The sequence below is a fragment of the Thunnus thynnus genome, chromosome 21 (genome assembly GCF_963924715.1).
Source record: "Thunnus thynnus chromosome 21, fThuThy2.1, whole genome shotgun sequence".
NCBI lineage: Eukaryota > Metazoa > Chordata > Actinopteri > Scombriformes > Scombridae > Thunnus > Thunnus thynnus.
Window position 1 is genome coordinate 18,114,381 of NC_089537.1, and position 25,966 is coordinate 18,140,346.

Sequence of the window (25,966 nt, forward strand, 5' to 3'; positions counted from 1 at the left end):
GAGTGTTTCACTGAGGGCATGGTAATATCCTGATATACGTTCACTGAGTTCTCTGTGACTGACTGCACAATTGGGGTTAATGTGATGATTGTGTTGCGATTGACAGCTGATTGGAAACACCTGCTGCGACACTGATAAGGCTGTGGCCTGAAGTTCAACTGCATTATTTTCAAGCCGTAAATGTCAATTGGCTATAAAGAAGTTGAACAGTATATAGACCGATATGAAGAACTTAAAAAAAGTCATGTGCTGGCAATATTGTATTAAAAAGCATTTATTGAAAAGACTATATTTACATCAGAACCAAAATCACAGTCAATGGTGACCATAGAATACAATTACAATATTGCTCCCATCACCGACATTATTCAACATCTCTTCAATCTACAAGGCATCATTCCTCTTATTCACTGCAGGGCTATGTGGAGCTTGACAGGGCCAGTGCAAAACATTACTTTCTCTATTACATTTGAATAGGCTGCCACAGTTTTATATATGTGGGGGAGTATAATTGCAAGTAATAACACTTGCACTGCTGCATAATCAATCAAAAGTGGAGTATGAGTCAGCTGTCTGCGTGGGTAACCAGTGTAATGCAGGAAATAAGGACTGTGTAGATCCTACCAAGCCTTGATAGACAATGAAGTAAGAACCAGAGCACATGATGTCGCACATTGCAAGTCTGCATCATACAATGAGTAGACCCATTCACTCACACTGTTATCTCATCATACATTTTACCCATTCACTCCTGATGGGACACAATCATCCCTTTGTACTGTAATATTCCATTTTATCCTTAAAGATACCACCCCCCTCCACAATGCAACCTTCATCTGCCCATCCATTCAACCAATGATCCCTTATTCCAGCAATGACAGCTCTTCAAGTTCGATCGTTAGCTCCTGTCAACCCAAGGTAAAGGCCCCTGTTTCTCCTCCCATTAATCCCATAGGAGGTGTGTGTGTTTGTGTGTGTATGACTGAAAGAGCAAGGAGGAGAATGAAGATTGTCCGTGTGTGCTATGAGGAAATGTGTAGTCAGAGCTGTGTGTGTGAGATGTATGTGTGCACATTTCATGCCTAGTCCATCTTGAGGCTACGGTAGATGTAGCGAATAAATGCCAGTGAGGCCCAGAATGACACACTGCCCAGCATCAGCGAGAAGACCATCGCTGTGAGCAGAGAGTAGCCGAAGAACTCAGTGCTCTGCACCAGGCCGCTCATAGAGGATCGGTTCCGGTAGTAGAAAACAGAGTATACGAAGATGAAGAGGCCAGTGGAACCGGTGCTCAGCACGCTCCGCCACCACCACCGGTAATCCTCACCGGATAGCAGGAAGTAGGTGAGCGCCACAGAGATGCAGGCGCCCACTGAGAGAAGGATGGCGAAGACGCACAGCAGGATGCCATACAGGGTGTAATGCTCTCTGCCCCAAACTGTGGCAAAGATGTAGTACAGCTCCACTGAGATGGCACTGAGGGAGAGAAGTGATGGAAAGCATGAATTAGTGTGGAGAAAATGACTTAAAGAGACCGCACTTTCAATCTTTTTTTTTTACCACTGGGGTAGATAAATCTGTGCAGATGAAATAAAGATTAACCACATCTCACCGGGAAAATGTAGTTCTCATTTCAGCCACCGCTTATGAATGTAATAATAGTGCTGACTTATAATTCAAGATGACTCAAAAGTATCACTTTAAGTGCAAATATTTGAAGATAGTACATTTCATGCATTATCCAAACCACTCTAGTGCTGAATAATAGATGGTAATGCAATAGTTGAATAGAAGAACCCCAAAAAGTGTAGGAATATATTCAAATTTTGGTCCATAAATGATATTTACATTTTTACAATAAACTTTTCTACATTACAATTGTTGAGATAGGAATAAATCCTCATTGCAAGCCCTAAAAATGGTCTTTTCACCACCTGTATTAACTTTATCCTCTGCCTTTACTCCTCTGTGTCTTATTATATTTCCCCGTGATTAAAGCACCTCTTTTCCAGACCTGAAGACAGCTCACCTGAATGGCAGGAAGCCGCCGATGGCCATGTGTACTGCTGCATGTTTGTACCAGGGCTGTGTAGGGATCTGCCGGGGGATGTTGCGGGTGCGGCAGGGAGCCTGGAAGCTGCCAGCTCGGTTCTTTCCCACGATCCCGCCGATGACAGTGAGGGGGAAGCCAACCAGTACCCAGGCACCCAGCAGCAGGAGTACGGTGGTGGCCGGCAAGGCCTGGGTGGAGCCACTCCACCAGTGGATTGAGTTCACTACACTCCACGTCAGGAACAGAGGAGCTGTGGCAATGAAGGACAAAGTGACCAAAGAGTGGGACAAGCATTGTTTTAATCATTCCAGGTATGAGTGTTGCTAAAAATTACTTGAAATGACTTGACATTTATAACACCTGAAAGTTTCAAAATGCCAGAAGGTTCAATGGGCCTCATGCAAGAAGCACTTGTATGAAGAAATGGTGGTGGTCCAGAGCTGTTGTATGTGTCATGAATAGATCATCTCTGCTTTTCTTCACTGGGGAGAAACACTTGTTTGACTTACAATTATACTATAATACTGTCACTCCTAAATTTGTTCTGATGTCTTCTGATTTCTAAAAGCAGGACTTGAACCTATGTGGTGTTTTTACTCTTTGGGAACTTCTTGTGAATGAAATTCACCCACAAATGGAACACAATGTGGAGCCTTAAATGGCGATTTTAGGGACGTGGATTATGCTAATGATCACATCTCACAAAGGTGCACCTCCTCATGAACAGGTGGCAATCATCAGGCTGAAATGAGCGATTTACAACAAGTCCAGGCAGTTAAGAGTTTGTTGAATGCCATGTAGGATTTCCTTTTTTTCCTCTCATTGCTTTGTACAAGAACAAATATATGAGAAAAATAATAAAAACATTCATGCATGAGGCCCAATGTTTTTCAAGCAACTTCCTGAACCTGAATAAAGCACTCCTGCAAAGTGTGAATGCAGTGAATATATTATAGATAAATAAATAAATCATGAACTGAGTAGACTTGTAGTGTTACATTGTCACTTGAGAAAAAGCCTAATTAATTTACATATTGACATATAATTGCAATCAATATAACTACAGCTTTAAACATGTTTTCATTTGAAAGTTGAATCTCGGTTACATTTTAGCAATACCGATCTTTGCCTCCTTAAAGACCCTAACCTAGATATTTATACACATTTTGTAAAGCAAAACTGTCATTCAAATTTATTAGTAATTTGTCACCAGTTTGTGCCAAAATCCTTCTTTACATTTATTATCTAAATTTGCAATGACAGTTTTAATGCATGGAAGGAAAGTCTAATGATAAGAGGAAAAATGTGAGTTGTGATGAGGAAGAAAAAGATGTAGGATAGATGGAAATAAATGGGTATAAAAATTCAACATGGTTTTTCAAGGATGCTGAGGCTCTGTGAAGTGTGGAGAGACGGTCCTATTGGGAACAAGTCTCTTCATGAAGCTTTCTGATCAGACTCACCAGAAAAGAGAGAGGAGGTGAGGATGATGTTCCACACCCAGCGCTGGCCATTGATTTGTGTGTAGAAGCTGCATGACACGTAGCCTGACACGCAGCTGGTCAGAGCGTATAGGACAATGGCTGCAGAGTTGATGGCGCCGTGGCGGTGCACATTGAACATTCCCAGTAAAGCCATGACAATGATCCCTACAGCAATGAGGAGACATTAGGGTGATCAGACTCCTGCATCTGAGCTCTGTACATATAATCTGCATATGTATGCTGTTATAAGGCTTCTAGCTATTATGTATCTATGCTCTACAAAGAGTGTTGCTGCTCAGAAAACAGAACAATGGTTGTCCCTAAAACTGTTTTGGAATTTAACAGACCTTTGTGTGTGTGTGTGTGTGTGTGTGTGTGTCCATCTTCAGCCATGTGTGTTGCTGGCTTTGTGTGTATTTGAGAATGAGTAATCACCTGTGGCAAGAGTAAGGAACTGAGCCCCCACTCCCAGCACAGCACACAGCAGGCTTTTGTAAGGGGGAAACCTGAAGACGTCGGTGTGTATGATCTTCCAGCCGTTGTCTCCCTGGTCCAGATCATCACAGCCCCCCTCCTCCTCCACATTGTACCTGCAGGTAAGGGAAAAGCCTTTTCATCCGGATGTTATTTGGTATACAACAAGCAAAAACACTACAGGAAAACTACTCAACCCTTGAATATACACATATGTTTGTGATTGTGCATTTTATTGTTGAGTCTTGTGTTTTGTGCTGTGTTCTGTATCTATTTTATTGATACGTTTTATGTATTCTAAAAGGCCCATCTAGGGACGGGCATGGCAAATTAGGCTATCAATTCTTTGGTATGTGCATGGAAAGCAGATCAACTAGGCTTTTGTAAAATGATGTGAAATTAGAATAAAGAAAAGACTGGGCTGATTTGCAACACTGCACCAAGAAATAATAATGTTAAAACCTATAAACTTCAATTTATGTCTTAAAAGCCAAACAAGATGTGTAACACCTATATATATACAGGCTCTACTTCCTTGAATTTGCACCCAGGTTTTTGTATAATTCACAGTATTATTACCAAGAACAACTTTTTAAGACCTTTTAATTGCTACCTGGACGTGAATCCATTGCTCCGAAAACTGAGAAAAAGAATATTCACCAGAGATCCAGACCCAAGGTGACGTCTTCAATTTGCTTATTTTTTCAGAAAACATTTAAACACAATTATATAAAACAATGAAAAGCACCAAATCCTACATTTAAGAAGCTGGAACCAGCAAATTTATAAATGACACCGACAGTTAAAATTGCTGTCGATGAATTTTCTCTTGTCTAATTGATTGACAAAAAATTGGCAAACAAAACTAACCATTAAGAGACATTCTATGAAGTGAGGCAGACAGGATGCATATTGCACTCTAGCCCAAAGAAATCTGTCATTGCATTGTGATATAAATAAAACCTCAAATAACTGTAACTTTAAGATATTTTAATACCTTTTATAGCCGTAATGTTTTATTACCCACAGTGATGCTTGTTCTTACTGAAGGTGGATTGAGGTCTTTATTAGCCTCATTTAGTATAACTTTTTTTTTTATTAAAGACATGAAACAAAAAGATTCCCGCACATTAACACAGAAATAACCACTTGAGCTGCTTGCCAACTGACCTGGCGAAGTCATTCTTAAGGACTCGCATGAGGATGATGATGACGAAGCCCAGCAGTAGCACCACAAGCACCAGTGAGTTAATGATGGACAGCCAGTGGATCTCCAGTGTTTTGGGGAAGAACGAGTAGTCGCGGAGGCGCTCGGCTCTCCGGGAGTGAGGCAGAGGGGAATCGAACCAGTGCACGCTGTAGGTGTGGGTGACCTTAAGGCTTCCTCCGCCCACCCCGACTCCACCCACCGCTGCTCCCGCTCCTTCCTCCAGGGGAACGGGTTTGACGTCTTTAACTGAGACGTTGGCAAAGATCACTGAGTCGCCATTGTACTCGATGTTGAAGTCTAGATGTGTCCACAAACCCACCTAGTGGAGGTGAGAGGAAAGAGAAAGGAGAGACAGAAGAGGAGGAAGTGAGTGATAAAAAGGATGAAAAACAAAGTGTGACAGTGAGTGTGGTTCAACGGAAACAGGAACTTTGCATAGAGGTAAATCCAATTGACTCCACGTGTCCAACGAACCCTCAGAGGTAGAAGGTTTACCTTGTGGCTGTGAGGCAGGAAGCCGCTCTCCTCTATGTAGCCCACAAACCCCCAGATTGGAATATCATCCAGGACAAATTCAAAGTAGTACAGCTCCTCGATGGCCTCACGAAGCTGGTCCACCTAGCACACATAAAACATATCCAGGGTCACACTATAATCGAGGCTACAGCTTCCAGTGCAACCGTTATTTTAAGGCGTTATTTAATTAGACTAGTTACAAAATCAAATGCATAAAAGACAGCTTTATTTATCACTAGGTTGTGGGCCTAATTCAATAAAACATCTGCGATAAACTTGCTCTGCACCATCACCTTTTCAACACACTATACTGTAAGTGGTAGCCGTGACGGCACACACTGACTGCATCAGATCCTGAAACTGATACACACCATGATGGCAATTTAAAACAATGCCTGGGGCGAGAAAATCAAGCACACTTCAAAAACGTGCAATGTTCAAATAAAACTTTCAATTTCAATTTGATCATTGTTGTCCGTGTGGGAAAATTCTGCACGTTTTAACCTGATCATACTAACTTATTGCCAATTTGTTTCAAATAAAGTATGAAATGAAGAATACAAAGAAAGCTTGCATGATCAAAACTACCTCAAAATATAAGCAGGAGGTAAAAAAAAAGAAGTGATGATATATTAAACGGACAAAAATCCTTTTCTTTGCAACATCCACCACCCAGTGACCAATTTATTACACACAGACGTTCCTATTTAAATCTATTAAAGCTACGTGTAGAGTTATTTTCACACAGTTTGAGCTGAGAGTACTATGAAGTAACACAGGATGTCTGGTAGTATACAAAATATTAAGTTCAACCTATTCTGTTCTTGTGTAAATAAATACCTGTTTCTCTGAAAGAGTAAGCTGGCAGAGCGTTTTCTTCTCTACGTTCTCTTTAAACCGGATGTGATATAAAGACTCTGCCATTCTGTCACCATCCAACACTTCTCCCAGACTGAGGGACTTGTGATGCACCTGGAGAAGAAGAGCAACAATATGAGTGTTAGCTGGTTATAATTCTGTCAGAACTTGAGTTCAAAACAGCATATAATACTACCAGTGAGTGAAAAATAAAAACAGACCTGACTACAATCACACTGTGTCACTGCATGCTTGGTGTGTTAGTTCAACATCCTGAAGATGTGGGCAATAAGTTACTGCTGTTACATATTTGGGTCAAACTTCCTATATGACTTCATGAATTAAAAACTTTACTCAAATGATCTTGGCAGGTGTAATCGCTCAAAAGTAAAACATTAACTGCAGAGAGACAGACAAATAAGTAAATTTAAAGTAAACATTATGGTGCCACACTAAAGTTGCTCACACAAAGTGAAAGTTTCTGTTATTACCTCGTGTCCCTCGTTGTATTATTATATCTTTTGTGTCTTTTTTTATGTAACGGGTAGGATTCTTTCATGCTGCATTAATCAAAATGGGTTCATCGATTTTGTGGAAATTCCGTCAAGGCCTCCTCTAGCAAGTCTCCAAATATAAAAACACTCAAAGTAAACGCCATCATGACTTTAGGTCCCACTCCATTATCCTCTTTTACATCAAGCCACAGAAATAAATGCCATTTCAAAGATCCTATTTCTGTCTGAACATTGGAACACTTACAGTCCTTTTCAGATAAAAGCATTTTTAAAAGAAATTATTCAGGTTTCATCCTTGCATTGGTGTCTAAATTCTGCATGACAAAATAGTCCCCAGTTCCTCTCTGTATTACAGCAGCCCATTAATACGCAGTCAAATGGAACAAAGACTGACCTTCTCTGGCCTGCAAACAGGCAGGGTGTAGTAGTGATATGTCTCCTGGGGGTTATGATAAGGGCCCACTTTGTTTACATAGAGAGACACGTTGTCCCCCTGCTTGTAGCCCACCACACAGCCTGAGAAAAAGCACAGGATCAAGACGCAGTGCAGGCCCATGGTCCTCTGGCAGCCACCTGGGAGGTGTACTATTCCACACTGCATGACCCCTGTTGCAAACACGGACAGTTCATCAGTTCATTTTGCACAGGTGTGATTTAAACTAGACTGTCTGGCCTGGGACTTACAATATGCCTTTCATTTCAAGACGAGGTACAAGCTCATGTTTGTGCTAGTTTCACCTTATATGTGATTATTTATAGGTCAAGTGGTGTGAATGGAGAATATTATGCAGCGTCACTCCCTCAACGTTCAAACACACGCAGCAGAAAATTTCGAAACACTCAGACAGAACTGTGAGGCACTATGTAACCACCATGAATTACAATGTATCAATGTAGCAGTTTCATCAGGGCAGAGGGGTTTTGTGTCTGGAATTAAACAACCTCTGTCTGTTTTTTTCTGTCTGTTATGAGTTTGTGACAGTAGAAATTAAGGAATGTTGCCCAAAGATGTTGTTTTAAGGGTCTATTTTAGGTTTTAACACAATAGGCGTCTCCTCAGGACTTCTGGGTATGATGGTGCTATCCATTTCAGAAAGGTATATTAAAAGCATATTTCTTACTGCATACTAAGAGCATAGTAAAACTTGCATGCTAATGTGTATTACTACTAGTAGGTGTTTTGTAACACCTCATGTTGAGACTGAAATGATGTTGTTTCAGTAGAGTATGACGGTGCAGTACTGTTGTTCTCCTTTTCTTTATTAAAAAAAAGCTCTACACTAGCAGCATGTAGGCAAACTAAACTAAAAATGAATGAATGACATGAATGACTTACTATAATATGTATTTAAAAGCTTTAAAAACAGTTGAGCCTTACAAATTGTGTTACATGTCTTGTCCTAAATCTTACAAAGCAAAGTGAATATCATCACCTTTGGGGTAAGATATTAAAAGAGCAATTTTGAAAGTGGATCAATAGCCAGTACTGATCTTGCATTATTGGTCAAATGACACAGCAAGGCTAATGCAGTTTAATTCTAGATAACATTTTCTGTTCTCTGCTGTGCGTCATCATCCTGATTTGCAATGTTAACCTCTACGAAAATTCTAAAATGTTCTGGTGACAGCAGATTTAACTCTATATGTAGTTACCTCTGAATGGTGGCGATGTTCTTATCACACTGTAATAAAGCTTTGAGAGTGAGCTGCTTTCAGACCAGATCTGCTGATACAACAGCTACATGCTGGCACAGTAGTCCTGCGTGAGATCCCTACTGAGTTTCAGCAAAAAAGGGGGAGGTTTTAAGAAACTGGTCACTTGTAAATGATTTCCTGGTATGCCTCCTCAGAGGAGCATTGGAGCAGCTTATCTGGGCCTCCTGAACTTTTTGGTGCCAAAGCCTCATTTGATGAGACTCTCTCAAGTTTTTGGATGTAGTTTAACACAGAATTAAATCAATTAAAAAACTGACAAGAGCACAGACTGAGAGCTGTAGCCAGGACAGTCATGCTTTGATGAACCATTTGCACTAATGTTTAGTGAGATTAGTAACAACTAAAACAGACTATTCTACTACTATTACTACAACATATTATTGTATTACATTTCCATTTTAATTTCTTGCGTGCACTGGACTCAAATTGTTTTTATTTTTATGTTTTACTTTTTTGGTTTTACAGTCTACACTTGTTCTATCAGTCATTTGTGAAGCACCTTGAACTAACTTTACACTAACCTGTATGAAAGGTGCTATACAAATAAAGATCGATTGATCGATTGATTGATTGATTGCTCATTTCACAGCAATTAGAGTAAGAGCAAGGTCAAGTGTCAAAGTGGCACAAAACGCAGGGCACAATCTATTTGCTTTATTATCTCTGTGGAAAGAAACGTGACTATAATGAGGGGCCTCGCTGATTCATATAAAAGAAAACAACTGATCTACATAAAGACTTCTCAAATCCAAAGACGAAGAAGACACGCAGAACGACAAGAAGTTGGCTAAATCTGCTCTACCTGAATCTTGTGTCACTTCAGTCCCAATGCTGCAGATCCAACAAAACCTGTCTGTCCGCCGGATTCCTCGGACTCCAGGCCCCGGTAGTCTCCTCTCTGCTCCGGTATGCGTCGATACTGGAGCTCAATTTACAGATTTGCAGCGACACATCTTGGTGATGCAATGTATCAACGTATTATACATTCATTGGGTTCTTCTCCGGGTACACCGAGTACTTTTTATTGACACATGAGACAGTGTAGAAGAAGGGGTGCGACTCCACGTCACCTTAAAAAATAAAAATAACGACGGCTCGGTTGAGTTTTCCGGAGTGGGCGGAGAAACAAAACAAAAACACACCTCCGACGTTACCTGCTACTAGCACCAAGTGATATTCCCCTTCACAGACAATTTGAAATGACCGTAGTTTATATTCGTGGTTTATTGCCACCGAAAACCATCATTTAAACGGCTTGAATCACTACTTCTGTTATTCTGCTGTGTTGACCGGATTTCCTGCAACCTTCAATGAACCAATCAGATACTTGCTTGTTAGAAGTCAGACCGGTGTAATCAAACCTGCGCTATCGATGCGCAGCTCTTCAAAGTCTTTCACGATGCAGTGCTCGACAGATTGATAGGTAATGCCTGCCATTTGATTGCCCGCGAAACAGACGCATTTCCCCGCGCCGGAGACGCCGGGACAAGAAAGCACACAGACTGTAGCGTTAACGGCTAACTGGTGAGTCTGTATAAATAATAACAGTTTAACCTAAGTTAATACTGAAACTTAGACATGTCACTAGTTGGTATGCGCTGTATTTACACTGTGAATTAATTGTTTATGGTCTGTCCATCCAGCTAACTGCTCTACTAGCTTACATTACAGGACATGTTCTTTGCTCCGCATCCCAAATTTCATCCAGAAAACTGGCAATTTAGTGTAACAATCCTTCACTGTAAATCCACACACTTAAGAATATAGCTTACACCATATACAACCCATCACTAGTAACTAGTCTTTAAATCGGCGTGCATCTCACGCTGCAAAGCTGCAAATATATAAACAAAATGTAAATTTTTGTTGTGTATTGTTTCCACGTCAGCGTGAGGCTTTAACCTAATCTAACGTAAGAGCCATAAGTACCAGTTACAGAGGCCTCTAGAAATGGTAGTCAGGATGATGTGTGTATGTGAAAAGAGAATTGACGAGTCTTATTTCTTTGTTTTTCAGACCTACCACAATGGGAATACACGGGCTTGCCAAGCTGATTGCTGACCAGGCGCCTGGAGCCATAAAAGAGCAGGACATCAAGAACTACTTTGGTAACTGGTTCAGGTTCCTCCTACATATTGATTATGTGGATTGCATAGAATGAGGATGAGATCAATTGAAAGGTTATTGATCTCCCTTGGATAAACTGGGTCATTGCTGCATTAGAAGGTGAATCCAGCATAATCGGCCTCTTTTACTGAATGCAGGTCTGAACCTTAGGGTAGATACCTGAAAAGAATCAGTAGTTGAAAGACCCCAGCCCATAATGAAATGAAAGAATCTCACATACCTTGCTTTATACAATAATGAATGAAGGCTTATCTAGAAACAAGGTTATAGATGTTTGATGAAAGCATTATTCCTAATTTAGTTGTTTTGATGACCGTGGCTGTTTTGCACATGGTAAATAACTTGTTACCTGTTGTTCTGAACTTTTGCAGGGAGGAAAATTGCTATAGATGCCTCCATGTGCATCTACCAGTTCCTGATTGCAGTGCGACAGGATGGCAATGTGCTGCAGAATGAGGATGGAGAGACAACAAGGTACAGTACATCCTCCACAAAGACATAGTAGGAGACTCATTACAGACACAGCAGTTCTTTGATTGATCCTAGAATAGTAACTGTAGCTCCAATGTGGGCAGAAGGCCTGAAATATGCTTTTTACTTGCTCTCTTCCTCAGCCACCTGATGGGAATGTTTTACCGGACAATCCGCATGCTGGAGCACGGCATCAAACCTGTGTACGTGTTTGATGGCAAACCCCCACAGCTGAAGTCAGGAGAGGTTAGTGTGTTGTCTGATTTCAACTGATGCCTATCTCTCTGCATGTTATCATTGTGGAAATGGCAATCAGATAGATAACCTCTGTTTATTTTTTATCTGCTGTGTGGTGTTGCTGTGGTTTGCGCTGCACCTTTCAATCTTGTCCACATGTCAACCAAACAAGTGTGGTTCAAACTGTAACATTCATCAGCATTTTGTGTGATGATGGTCAAATTCCAGAAAATATCACTCTACCATGTTTAACCATGGTGTCAGTCTTTGTAATCTCTAATTTGTTTGATAAATCAGTAAACACAAAGACATTTTAAATGTCTATATGTTGAACTATGTATTTGGTAAGGTGCAACACACGTCCTGTGTGTCTCACACTGTCCTTGCTCTTACTTTAACCCCAGCTGGAGAAGAGAGTGGAGAGACGGGCAGAAGCTGAGAAGATGCTCGCACAAGCCCAGGAAATGGGTACAGTTAATTAATTTGTCATAGTTTTCCTAAATAATAGTCGTGAGGGATGAGGATCTGTTTTTATGCAAATGTATCAGAACAAATCCAGATCCAAATCTGAATGTTTTTTTTATATAATAAGATGTATGCTTATTGTATGGATTATGAACACTTTTTACTGGTCATGTATTAATATATTTGTAAAAACTTCCTGTCTCAACCTAGGTGAACAAGAGAACATTGACAAATTCACTAAGCGTCTGGTCAAAGTCACCAAGCAGCATAATGATGAGTGCAAGAAGCTGCTGACCCTGATGGGAGTTCCTTACATTGAGGTTAGATCTTTACCACAACTTCTGTTGGGTTTTGTAATATTTCCGCAGTTGTATTGACAAGTGACTCTGGTAACTGATTTTAAAAGAATCCTTTACTTGGCTTATGTTTCAGTCTTCTGTCAATCTTATCCTGTATCTTCTTGTATATTACTGATATATTATATGTAAAGGAATAATAACTCACTCATTTTATCAGATGTAGTCAGCCCAGTAAAGATGTAGAAATTGGCAAAGGTTTATCTTTTTATTGTGCCAGAAAGTTTGGACAGCTCATGAATTGTGATTTGCAACCATGAATAGAAATGATTGTTGTTGTTTGACATGTGAAAATGAATGGCCTTACCTTCAATACATCTGGAGAAATGCTTAAGTAAATCTGAAGTTAATGTACAATGAAGTTCTCTAAGTGATCCTGCTCTACAGTATGTAAAAGGTTGACTGATTTTTTTTTTTTTAATTTTCCACATGTCAGCAGAGTCAGTCATTATAACAGGATAGCTCTGGGTGAATGATTGGATGAAATGTAATGCGATATGTTTCTGTAGGCTCCATGTGAAGCTGAGGCCAGCTGTGCCGCTCTGGTTAAAGCAGGGAAGGTCTATGCCACAGCAACAGAGGATATGGACGGGCTGACCTTTGGGACAAACGTCCTGCTCAGACACCTCACTGCCAGCGAAGCAAAGTAATGTTGCACTTCTTTGTGACTGCATCACTGATTTCCACTGTTAGGCTCTGTAGCAGACATGTATAAATAGAGGTGACTTGATATTTTGCTGTTCCAGTTTTGGTTCTGGTGCAACTTTTGCTGTAACCATTCAACTAACGTATTTCTATACCTGATAATGACAAAAATGCAACCTGCAATCAGTATGTGTAATTATTCATAAATGTTTTTAGGGCAAAATAGGGTCGGTGCTGTTCCTGTGTCCTACCAGCTCTCAATGATATAGGAGAATTATTGTGTGTAACTATCTCCTACATTTTCGCCTCTGTATTCTTAAAGTAATACAAGATCTCATACGGAACAGGTTTGGTGATGCCAGTATTGTTTGTTTGAGCATGTGTCAGCAGGAACTGAAACATGAAGTGCAGCTAGTCCTATTTATATAATTTGAACTTTGGATAATTGTGTATAATCAAGACCTGAAACAGAAGACAAGGTGCCCTATGCTGTAAAAAAAAAAAAATCACATTAATTAAATTTAATGGTAATATATTTCGTATGCATTTGATAAAACATCAAATTATTTATTCTTTTAAAAAAAAATTTTTTAGGAAACTTCCTATCCAAGAGTTCCATCATAGTCGTGTCCTGCAGGACATCGGCCTGACCAATGATCAGGTAAAGTTTTATTCTGCAGAACGTTATACTGTATAATCATGTGTCATTTTTCATCTGGGGTAAAATTCAAGACGCAATTCTTCTGATGTTAACATGCTGATTTTGCACTGTGTAGTTTATCTAAGAGAAATGTCGCATTACTCTCCTGGTAATTATAAACTGTGCTGTTGTATATTTTGTTCTTTCTTGTAACACCTTCTCTCCGTGGTTCATCCCAGTTCATAGACCTGTGTATTCTGCTGGGCTGTGACTACTGTGGCACCATCAAGGGGATCGGCCCCAAGAGAGCCATCGACCTGATCAGACAGCATGGCTGCATCGAGGAAATCCTAGAAAACATTGACCCTAATGTAAGTGAATACTTACTGCAACCCTGAAGCCAGTTAAACAAGCGGATTTGGTATTGAGTCTTTGTGTGTTTGTCTCACTTACCTCCATGCAGAAGCACCCTGCTCCAGAGGACTGGTTATACAAAGAGGCCAGGGGCTTGTTTGTGAAGCCAGAAGTGGTGGATTGTTCCACAGTGGAGCTGAAGTGGAGTGAGCCGGATGATGAGGGACTGATCCAGTTCATGTGTAGTGAGAAACAATTCAGGTGAAATATCAGCAAGCTCACTGTAATGCTGTTAATCTGTCAATCACTGTCAATCAAAATAAGAAACTCTTTTTTTGATTGATGAATACTGAGGGACATAATGTTGGTTTTTGCAGTGTTGGTGTGACCAGACCAACTGGTTATACAATTTTTGACCACAAGGCTACGCTGTTGTTCATGTAGTTAATGATTCTGGCATCACTTGGGCACATAACCTTTTTAGCTGGACTGCAACAGCAGGGCCAGCCCTATATACACGAAAGTCCCTGGCTGGTTGGCTGGCTTGCTTGCATGCTTTCTTGCTTGATGTTAATGGCCAAATGCTATGAGACTGGGTGATGAAGTTAGGTTAGGTTTTGACCTAGTCTGGTTAGATATGAGATGAGGTTTAGAGCACATTCAAGAGGTTGTTCATGTTGGTGTCTTTACTGTGAACCCCTTTGCACACCAGCTATGTCATAAGTAAAGAAAATGACATTGTCCGTAGGATAACATGCAACTTTTCATTTATTGATTCATTGCTTTGTGTGTCTGTGTGCAGTGAGGACAGGATCCGTAATGGTTGTAAGAAGATTTTAAAGAGCCGGCAGGGCAGCACACAAGGACGACTGGACTCTTTCTTCACTGTCACAGGATCTCTGTCCTCCAAACGGAAGGTACGTTCAGGAAAACTACATTTTTATTTACAATTTTATCCAGTCTGTTTGTGTTTTTTTACCCTTTTATCACCGTAAGTTGGTGTTGCACATGTTCAATTTTCTTTAGCAATATTTTTTGAATGTTGGACTCATGGGCTGTATTATTTATTATTCTTTCTTAGGAGCCTGAAATTAAAGGATCAGCTAAAAAGAAGCAGAAGACTGGAGCTACGCCAGGCAAATTCAGAAAGGGCAAATAGACTGAAAATACTGCTCTTTTGATTCCTTTGGGAATTAATTATCAAAATGAATAAAACCTATTAAATGAAGAGAACAAAAAAGAATATAGTTCCAGGCAAAGCAGGAGGTAGTTGCAACACAATAGGAGGTTGACATGACTTTGTAGATGTAAAGAGAAAAAAAAGTGTCTGAAGGTGAAAGTGTTTTATGTTATGGAATAAAAGTATTGAATTGTTTTTGTAAAGAAATGTTGTTTGCCTTTTGATTGACTTGATTTGAGTTTAATTGACAACTGACAAATCAATCATGAGTCATATTTACAACCTAACCTTTATAATTCCCCTATAAAGCATTTGGTTTCATATTTGTGGTACACATACAGTGCATACAGTTAAATAAAAGTGATCTATTGCATCTGGAGCAACTAGTGTTCCTAATATTTTGCCTCCCTTATGTGGGTTGTATTAATATTAGGAACACTTTGCAATCTAAAAATGCACTCCAGTACACCACAACCAGCAACTATGACCACAATAATAAACAAAGTAGAATAATTGCCTTTCTGACAATGTCAACAAACACAAAAAAGTAGAATTAATGCTAGAGCTGTGGATTATACAGGTGAGTGTACGTACTGACACTGGCAGACAATACAAACATGTATGTAGGACATCTAATTACTATATTTAAAACAGCATAAATCCACATATATGCATTTCTCTTCAACTTTCCTTGCATGAAAACTTCCTCATGGTGGTAACCATTTTTAGTTTCCCATGGTGTTTTGTTGCTGTAGGCGAAGCTCTAAATGAGATGACATGAATTTTGAAAAAGAGGTTTATCTGTGTGGCTTGTTGTGAAATGGAGTGAAGTGCAAAAGAGATGTGGTTAAGGGTAAAGGCTGAGAACTTTTAAATACAGAGGGGAAGTTGATTAGTTGCTTTTCAGTAGGATTCTCATAGCGACTGTACACAGCTTTCTGCAACAAAGTAATTTATTGTAGGATTTTATTAAATGTTAGTGCTAGTAAGGACATCATTTTAAAAATATAAATTCTGTGTATCCTAGATATCCAAATTTCAGAGGAAAATTGTATGTTGCACTAAACACCAAGAAACAAATGTTTTCCTGAATATTGCTTCATTTTAATTAGTGTAATTATAATTATTTTCACTCAAACTTTTAACAGCATTGACTCTTTTCATCAAATGACTGCATGATGTGTGTTGTCCCTGATAAATAAACTAATCTGTTTGCATAGTCATCTAAAGACAGAACAGTGTGAAAGAGGAACATAATGTTGACCATATTGTTTTTATCAGGTCAGTTCATGTGTTTTATTTGGAAGATTTATATGCTTATGAACTTTTTTTTAAATTTATAACTAAAATTCATTCAGAGGCTGAAATTAATCTCTAATTTGCCTGTGAAAGCAGGCAAAGTGAAATTTCAAAGAATAGTGTTGTTTGTACTTGCAGGTTTAGAAGGTTTTAAAAGCTAAATTACAATTCTACCACAGAGAAACATAAACGTTAGTACCAGATTTCATGCAATCAAACCAATAGTTGTCAAGACATTTCACTAAAAGCCAAAAATGTCTACCTCATGGTGGCATGAGAGGAAAAGTCAGGGGATCGCCAAACTTTGTTAGCCACCCTTTTGGAAACATGAATGTCTGCACAGTACTTCATGGCAATAAATCATCATATCATTTATATGTTTCAGTCTGGTACTTGCCTCTTTCAAAACCTAAATAAATCATCGTCACCTGTTCTGCCAGCTGCCCTGTGAATGAAAGTAGGGACACAATAACAGCAGAGAAAAAACTCCTCCCTGACATGGAGCTTGCCTTCGCTGGTCCTGTATGAGACTTATAGTCAGCAGCATAACTTTGTGCTTGTGTTACAGAAAATCATGATGTCAAACATTTGCATTCCCACTTTATTTTGATCATTTTCCTCCTCACTGTGAGGCCACGTCCAGTGATTCTTTATTATTTTATCCTAAAGCTTTTTCTGTATGTGTGAATGTTTCTGAAATTAGGTTTATGAAGGACACTTTCAGCAATAGTAAATTAACTACAAATCACTAACACCCCACTGTCTCTGTGCTGTTTCATTTCCACAGGACACAGTAGAAGCAGACTATGTCAACAGGGTAATTGAGTTGCCATCATTAGTCAGATGATTTCACACATTAGTCATCCTCCTCTCCTCAAGGAGAGGAGGATGACGACATGTTCCAAAATCAGATAGGGGATTTTTATTAGTTTTTTAATTATTTATAATTAATTAATTATGACAAGGTTGTTCTCTGTGGTGATTTTAACATTCACATTGCTGACCCATCCAATGCTCTTGCCTGTGATTTTTTTTTTTAATTATATGGACTCTTTTAAACTTGTACAACATGTGTATGGCCCAGCACATAACCGTGGTCATACCCTTTATTTATTTTCACCCTGCGCATGGTGTCTGGACATACTAATTTCTGACCACACATGCACATTTTTTTACCTGTGAATTGCAGTCCATTAGTTTTACTCCACCCAATGTTATGTGCACACATGGTCTTAATGAACAAAGTGCCGCTTAGTTTTGTGCAATTTTTAGCCACTACACAATGGAAATTCTGAAAACTCCCCACCTCAATGACCTAGTTGACTGCTTGAATTATTTATGCTCTTCAACTTTGGATAGAGTTGTGCCCCTTAAAAACAGAATTAAAGCAAATTGTAAGTGGCAACCTTGGATAAATGAGAGTAGAGAGTGCAGGAAGGCTGAGCGGAGGTGGAAGAAAACCGCTCTTCAGTTCTACTATGTGGCAATGAAGGACTTTCCACTTCATTACAACATGATGATGAAAGAAGCAAGAACATGCTATTTCACAAATCTCATATGAGAAGATCAGTGTAGTCACATTTTTCTATGCAAGACTATTGATCAACTGGTGAATCCAGAATGTCCAAATGCTCCTGCTGACTGTGAAAATTTTTTAACTTACTTTACAGAGAAAGTGCAGTCTATCAGGGTCAATATAATGCCTTGTACGATGTTCACTGATTCCCCAGAACAAGACACCCTCAGCCACTTCATCCCAGTTTCCCTTACCAAAAATTTTAATATAGTATCTCTCTTGTCAATTGGATGTAATGCCAACAAAGTTTTTAATTGATGTAATTGAATTGCTGCCATGTTTTTATCAACTAAGGAGTGGCTACAAACAGTACAGTAGTGATTCATGGGGCTTATGTTTTTTTGTTTTTAAGATTTTAAAATACAATTGGACCATGTAATTAATTTTCATTGCTTGCTATTTCCATATTGATCTGTACATAAATAAATGAAATAAAAGACTGTTAAAATGAGAACTTTCAGATTTCTGTCCAAGAAGATTTTCATGTAGTGTTTAGGAGAAAAGCATTTTTATCACTTATTCTGTCATTTGTTATAGAACGTTTACAGGTTGATGATAGCTGCAGATAATGGATTTTTTTAATGTGACATTTACAGCGCAGAAGTCAGCAAAGACACTGTGGTAACTGTGCAAAAAACATGATGTTATATTTTTAGCTTATTAATTGTGTCATTAATGTGATTCATGTGATATATTCTATACATATAAATAATTAAGAAGACTAAGCATAAAGGCTTGCAATGAATTGGACCTTTGTCAGATATTTTCACAATATCTGACTTCCTTCTTCACAGGCTATCAGCCACATGAAAACTTTTTGTATGCAGTGTTTTACTCTCTGAGGTCAGATGATATTTAGAAGCTTTGCGGACAAAGTGAACTTAGAGAAGTATAGCTGAACAGGGAAGTTGATACTTTGTTCATTGCAAATTTGCCAAAATTCACAAATTGCCTCATTTCACTCGGTAAGGAACATTTTACTTTTTGGCTCCTTAAAGATGAGAGTTATTGTTCTTGTTCTTCATGTACTTCACTGAAAGATGTATTATGTTTGTGTTTGTTTAATTGTTTTACTTAAACTGACATGAACATGAACACAAAGTTGTATCATTTAAATTTTAAATTTTAACTGATTTCAAAGTGTTGCTGTAAAAAAACAAAAACTGAAAAACTAACAGTTTTATTGTGTTTGCAAATCCAGGGAACAAGTTTCTTGCTGTAACTATGTTGACAGACAACGTGTTACTGAATGTCTTCTTTCTAGCAGGTGAGCCGTTTGTTCAATCAGTTTTATTTGGAGACATTAACTCAAATCATTTAACCTTATTTAGCAGAAATACCAGTGCAGACAGAACAACTTTCCAACTAATCTCAAAAGTAAAATGTCATATAAAAGAGACCAAAATGCAACATACAGCTGCTGAACTGTATTTATTGCATCATGAACCATCTCATCATGGAGATTTTTCTACTTTATGTTAATCATGACCCTGATCTCACAGGTGCTTTGGCTGTTTGTCCTGATTCAGACCTCTTCATTACTGTGCCGTGGCTAATTGAAGCGCTGAGTGGATCTTGTTTGCAAATCCCGTGTAACTTTAGTGCTGCACCGGGACAAACATTTGATGGCAGCAGAACAACCTTTGGAGTGTGGATTAAAAAGGACTCTAGATTTGCACTCCATCCAGAGAATGTGATTTTCAACAGTAGTAAGACAGTTAACACCTATCCAATGAACATTACTGGAAACCTGAGTCAGAATGACTGCACCACTCTGTTTTCCAGTTTAAAGACAACATATACAGACAAATACTTCTTCAGAATTGAGAACAGACCATTCATAGCAACAGCTCCTTGTAGTCCTATTCAAATAACAGTCAAAGGTAAGAGAGTTTTCACTCCTTTGTATTTTTTTTTTTTTTTAACGGAAGACAAAATCTTAAAATTTGGGACATGTTTCAATGTCTCACAATGAGGGTCAAATTTTATGTTGACCACTGACAAACCGGCCGATAAAGCCCAACATTAAACTTGAAAAAGCCACATTTAGACATTTACTGTATTCTTTAGTGTAAAGTTGTGTAAGTGTAAAGTGTAGTGTTTGATTTTAAACCACAGATTCTCCTCGGAGCCCCATAATTGAAATCTCAGGTGAGCTGAAGGAGAAGGAGTCTGTCACTATAACCTGCTCAGCTTTCACTCCCTGTCCACACTCCCCTCCTAAACTCACCTGGAATCTCCAACAAGACGCTCACAACAAAATAGAGGAAAACGCAGATCGAACCTTTACGACTAAAATCCAGACGACCATCACTCCTTCTGACAAGGACGATGGATACAACATCACCTGTTCTTCCAGCTACTCTGTGAATGAAGGACAAAATGCTAAGTCAGCAGAGGGAAAAGTGACTCTCAGTGTTTCATGTAAGGCAACCAGAGTTTGTTATTGGATCCTGTCAAAACATGATGATTCATGGGATGTCAGCTGATTTTTAATGAATAAAAATAATCACATTTTCTTCAGATGCTCCCAAAGACACCTCAGTGAGGATCAATCCATCAGGTTCGGTGTCACCAGGTAGCTGGGTGAACCTGACCTGCTCCAGCAGAGCCAAACCTGCTGCCAACTTCAACTGGTTCAACATCAGCAAAGATGGACCCATGAAAGTATCTGAAGGAGACTTTTACAGCTTCAATGTGACAGATGGAGGAGTTTATTACTGTGTGGCCACAAATGATCTTGGTAATCAGACGTCATCAAGGATCCATCTGACTATTAAAGGTAAATGCAGGACTGTAATGAATCCAATAGTGGAATACTGTGGGAGTAGTTATTGTTGTACAAGGAACTTTAATCACTAATGTAGAGATCAGTGGGAAGTTAAATACAATATTTACAAAAAAAGGGTTGTCGATAGGACATGAGAGCATCGCATCTTCATAAATTGCAGGCCCAAGAAAATAGGACAGAGATTTGTGAATGAGAGGAGCCTTGATAGAAAGTTTTAATCCACAGAAGATGAGAGGAGGAAAAATGAGACAATTGTGACTTTTACATGAAAGCTGCGTGACAGCCATGATTACTGACTTGACGTCACTTTTAATGGTTTTGTTTCTGTAGAAGGAAAACAGCTGTATAGCTCTACACAATGGGAGCCAGTTGTTGGAGGGATCATTGGAGTGATCGTACTCATCAGTGTGGTTGCTGTCGTTTGGTAAGTATCTCAAATCAATGTGACATCCAGATCATAAGCTAAGTGTGATTGATATAATGGAATGATTTATTCCACCAAAAACTATTATCTCTACTCTGTACTTATTTTTAATGTTTCTGGTTCATTGTTAGTATTAGATTTTTCACATTTTACTTTGACATCACTGATTATTATATTACTTTGACTGAATGTCTTAAACATCAGAGGGAATCACAGTCTGTTTTAAATTCATATCTTCAAAATAGGACTTTTTCTGTTACTGGAAATTCATTTGTGTAGTTCTCCATGGTTCTATATTTGGGTCATTATTGTTGTGTCTACATGCTGCCACAAGCAGAAAACAGATTTTCATTTGTATGTAGGTAACACTATTCTCTTTTTCTTGAGTTTGTCAATATCACACAACACAATCCCATAAATGGGTGTTTAAATTATGCACATCACTGGATATCTGTAATGATTTGAAATGTAATAGAAGAAACCTTATTTACCAGTTACATAAAATATCATATTAGAGTCTTTATGCATTTGGCAAACTTTAATTGACTTTTATAGACTTGCTGTTACGTATTTATTGTTATTGTATTATTGTATTATATGTCTTTCAGGTGGTTCAAGTCAACACGTTCAACTTCACAACAGACACAGGTGAGAAAATACTGAAATGTACAGTACAGAACTGTGTTTTGAACATGTTTCAAACTATTCATAGTGACTGTACTTGTAAGATTTAGACTGGACTGAACAGCTTCCTCATTATCAAGTAAATATGAAAAAACACAGGAAATATTGTGAAACATCCTGTTAGCAATACACACGAACACTCCACTGTTGAATGAGTTGAATTTGAGGAAGTGTTCAGTTCAGTCCTCCAGCTCCTCACAGCGTTCCTTATTTGGTCCATTTTTCACAGAGCCTAACAGGGGAAGGGCCACCTTTTCAAGAACCAATCAGAGCAACAGAAGAAGTCATCAGTTATGGAGAAATCGACTTCTCCAAGCGGAGACTTGAACCTTCCTGTTCCTCAGTGCAGCACAGCGGACAGCAGCAGGATACAGTGTATGCACAGGTCAAAGTATCCAAGCCAATAAACTCAACACAGACTGATGACATCTATGCTGAAGTGAGGAAAAAATAAGTGTATTTACATGGCTTATTCATACAATATCCTTTTATTATTATTATTATTATTATTATTATTATTATTATTATTATTATTATTATTGTTGTTGTTGTTGTTGTTGTTGTTGTTATCATTAGGTCAATGCAAAGAAACTCAAAACCTCCACATGATTATTTTTCAAGTGAATGACATTTTCTGTTTTTTTCTTTTAGCAGTATGTGTGGTGTGTATAGGCCCCTAAATTATGTGCATTTGTGTTTTAATTGCTGCTAAAGTGAAGATGAAGCATTGTTTCTGCATTTAAATTATTTATTCATTGCATTTTAATAACAGGTTTGGCATGCAGCTAGTGAAAATACATCTTCTTTTGTAAACAACAAAGATAGTAGCAATAAATACATTATACAAGTTGTGACTTTTTTAATGTAAGGCGATGACACATAAAACAGGGAGTAAAACTGTATTAAGTATTTGCTTCATCTCATCTGGTGTTTGAAAATTGATAAGTTTAGGTTGCCTCCCTCTTCTAGATTACTCACAGGATATGATTGGTTATATTTCTGCAGGCTTCCTGTCTTAAGGTCATGTGCAATCTAACTGATTTCTGAACATAAACCCAGTGGAATTGTTGACATTGCGAGGTAGTCTTGGGGTTTGGTTTAGCAGTCAAAGTGAGACTGATATTTATTTCTGTATCAGTGGTTTAAGTGGGTTGAAATCATGTGATTTCACTTCTCATTTTTCACGTCTGATTCTCTTTAGAGTTCACGTTTCAGTGCAGCTTTGCAGAAGTTGTTAGTCATTCCTTTTAAGAATTTTAAGAAGGGGAGTTGCTTTAAAAGAATGTGATGGTTTACAACTTTAAATAAATAATGTTTTTAAAAACTGTCATTGTGTTTGCAAGTCACATATTGAGTATCACGGCATAACTGTCTATGAACTATTATTACTTTTTATTTAAGGGAGATAAATAAAATAGTTATAATTTGAACTTGTGGCTTGTGTGTTTTTTTATCTGGGATAAAATTCAGCAACCATTTCATGTCCTTCGATATACTATGTACCATGCAAATGATCAATTTAAACCATTATTATGACTGTTTTTTGTTTGAAGTATCGTCAAAATGCTAGCCACAACAATTAGTTAGATTGTACTTCCCTTTTCTCAGTGGACATATTTCTTTGTGGCAACATTTTGTAAAGAGGGGCTATTATTTGCAATGCAAAGAAATCTAAAAAAAGATGAAACAACTTTACTTCACACTCACTTTATTTTCACTCAGCCTGTGGGCCCCTGATAAATGAAGGGAAATTACAGTTGCACTATTATCTGATTTAACTCTAACTATTAGCTTACATGTTTACACAGCCATCAGCCATCCAAATCATTTATTTCCAGTAGAGTCCGGTGGATACAGGCTTTTACAAGGCTGATACTGATATCAACATTTCAGAGTTTAAAAACCGCCACTGATATTTGATAATTACATCATTCTTTAATTGAGCCATCGTCTGTGTCAACTGTATTGTTACCTGTGTTTGCTTTATATATTATAGCACTATCTTGCGATTAAATCCAAACAAATCAATCCAGTCAAAAGAAGCAGAAGAAGAAGTAGAGAATAAGAAAAATATCTAGTTCCAGTATAATTTCCAACAAATTGTATCAAAGCTAAATAATGACAGTTAAGTTAGCTTTCAAGGACACACCTCAAGTATAGCTCTGCATTCAGTCCATGTGGTGATAGTGTATTTAATTTATGTATCCAAAGAGCTTCAGATTTCAAAAGCAATAGATCCAGGTTTCCACCTTGCTTATTGCAATTCACTTTCTCAGTACCTTGAAAGCATAGACTACAAATTGTGTGACTGTGTTGTGATGCCTTTAGAGTTAAAAGTACTTTCACTCCACAAAGTGGAATAAATGCAGACGAGTTGAGCAGGATGCTTCCACACTCTGTAGACCCCCTCAAAACCATAAACCTAATCTATCTCACCTGGAATCAAGGGCTCTTAAAGATTTCATGAGTGATGAGACAATTGTCATTTATTCAGCTGATAAGGGTGACGCAAAACACTGAGGATTACAAAATGGAAATGAAACAACAGTTAGGAGATTTACAGTACTTTCGCCCACTTTCTTATGATCCAACATTTCAAAATGACATAAGTGTTTTGTCTGTAGGGCTTGAAAATCAAAATCAAAATATTTTTGATCTTTTTGACTGTTGAACATCCAGGCATTCCTGTGTTATATGGACTCCCAAAAATACATAAATAATTGGTAAATCCACCTCACAGACCCACTGTATTTAGTAATGGTTCCCTAACAGAAAACTTATCTTTGTGGATTCACATTTTAAGACCCTTGTGAAAGCTTTGCCCTCCTACATTAAAGACACTACTGACATGTTGCAAAAATGTGGTGAAATAAATATTGATGGGAACCATTTCTTAGTGACCATTTGTGGATAGGTTGAATGCTTTGCCATACTATCTGTCCAATGATGGGAACCAAATGTTGTCTGTAGATTTTGTTGTTCAGCTAACTGAGATGGTTTTGACCAAGAATTACTTTCATTTTGATAAGTACTATTTTCTACAAACACATGGAACTGCTATGGGATCATGCATGACCCCCAAGTATGCAAATCTGTTCTTGAGAAAATCTAAAATGGATTGTATATACAACGATAACTCTAACAATCAATACATCAAATTTTGAGGCAGTTACATTGATGATATTTTTCTAGTGTTTAATGGTAATTTGGAAAAACTGGAAGAAATCAAAATGTATTTGAACAGCTTGAGGCCAACTCTCACCTTTCACATGAATCAACTTTTTAGATGTTATATTAATCAAAGATGGTCACAAACTGCAATCTATTTACACCAAACCCACTGACAGGAACACTTTATTGACTACAAGTAGTTTTCACCCAAGACCATTGAAAGAAGGTCTTCCTTTAAACTAGTTTTACAGATTGCAAAGAATTTGCTCCTCTGAGAGAGACTTTGATACAAAATCAGTGGCTCTTAAAAGTTTCAAGCAAGGGTTTCCCCTTCTCAATGGATTGATTGCTAGGAAGTCAAACAGAAGTCATTCATGTGTGCTCACTTCTTGTTTTTGGCCTATTATGAGTTCTGATGAAAGAGTCGGACATTTGTTTAGACACCTGCCCCTTTTTGCATACAAGAGAGGCAAAAATCTTAAAGACATTGTAGTTTCTTTAGATTTGAGAAGCTGCCCTAAAGTCCATGATAATCTGAATTCATATGTCATTGCAATAACACAACCTGCACTAAAGAGTTCAGCCATCCCTGTTCAGGACAGACTTGTAATGTAAAGGAACGTATTACTTGTTCTACCAGTGGGGTTGTTTACATGCTGAAATGCCCATCTGGCTTCATGTATGCGGGGAAGACAAAATGACAATAGAAAATTCAGATTT

General features: G+C 38.3%; 3 protein-coding genes across 4 annotated transcripts; 2 read left to right on the forward strand and 1 right to left on the reverse strand.

Annotated features, from left to right (window-relative positions):
* Positions 1-258: 258 nt before the first annotated feature.
* Positions 259-10,115, reverse strand: tm9sf1 (transmembrane 9 superfamily member 1). The gene is made up of 9 exons (XM_067578599.1): positions 9,629-10,115; positions 7,505-7,716; positions 6,578-6,709; positions 5,717-5,839; positions 5,182-5,540; positions 3,973-4,127; positions 3,517-3,702; positions 2,030-2,303; positions 259-1,476 (listed from the first exon to the last, which is right to left on the reverse strand). The coding sequence occupies exons 2-9, from the start codon at positions 7,709-7,711 to the stop codon at positions 1,083-1,085; spliced, it is 1,830 nt and encodes a 609-aa protein (XP_067434700.1). The 5' UTR covers positions 7,712-7,716; positions 9,629-10,115; the 3' UTR covers positions 259-1,082.
* Positions 10,116-10,252: 137 nt separating this feature from the next.
* fen1 (flap structure-specific endonuclease 1) lies at positions 10,253-15,508 on the forward strand. The gene is made up of 12 exons (XM_067578601.1): positions 10,253-10,350; positions 10,843-10,934; positions 11,325-11,427; positions 11,568-11,670; positions 12,066-12,129; positions 12,337-12,446; positions 12,992-13,128; positions 13,722-13,788; positions 14,007-14,138; positions 14,231-14,382; positions 14,924-15,038; positions 15,203-15,508. Exons 2-12 carry the CDS (start codon positions 10,853-10,855, stop codon positions 15,278-15,280), a joined length of 1,143 nt encoding a protein of 380 aa, XP_067434702.1. The 5' UTR covers positions 10,253-10,350; positions 10,843-10,852; the 3' UTR covers positions 15,281-15,508.
* A 3,492-nt stretch (positions 15,509-19,000) lies between these two features.
* Positions 19,001-23,505, forward strand: LOC137173699 (sialic acid-binding Ig-like lectin 12). Of its 2 annotated transcripts, none has more exons than XM_067578680.1 (8): positions 19,001-19,141; positions 19,378-19,443; positions 19,679-20,059; positions 20,295-20,600; positions 20,701-20,958; positions 21,298-21,391; positions 22,000-22,039; positions 22,305-23,505. In XM_067578680.1, exons 2-8 carry the CDS (start codon positions 19,401-19,403, stop codon positions 22,527-22,529), a joined length of 1,347 nt encoding a protein of 448 aa, XP_067434781.1. In that variant the 5' UTR covers positions 19,001-19,141; positions 19,378-19,400; the 3' UTR covers positions 22,530-23,505. The 2 variants fall into 2 exon arrangements, with proteins under 2 accessions (XP_067434781.1, XP_067434782.1); XM_067578681.1 differs by having other exon boundaries at positions 21,301-21,391.
* The last annotated feature ends 2,461 nt before the right edge of the window (positions 23,506-25,966 follow it).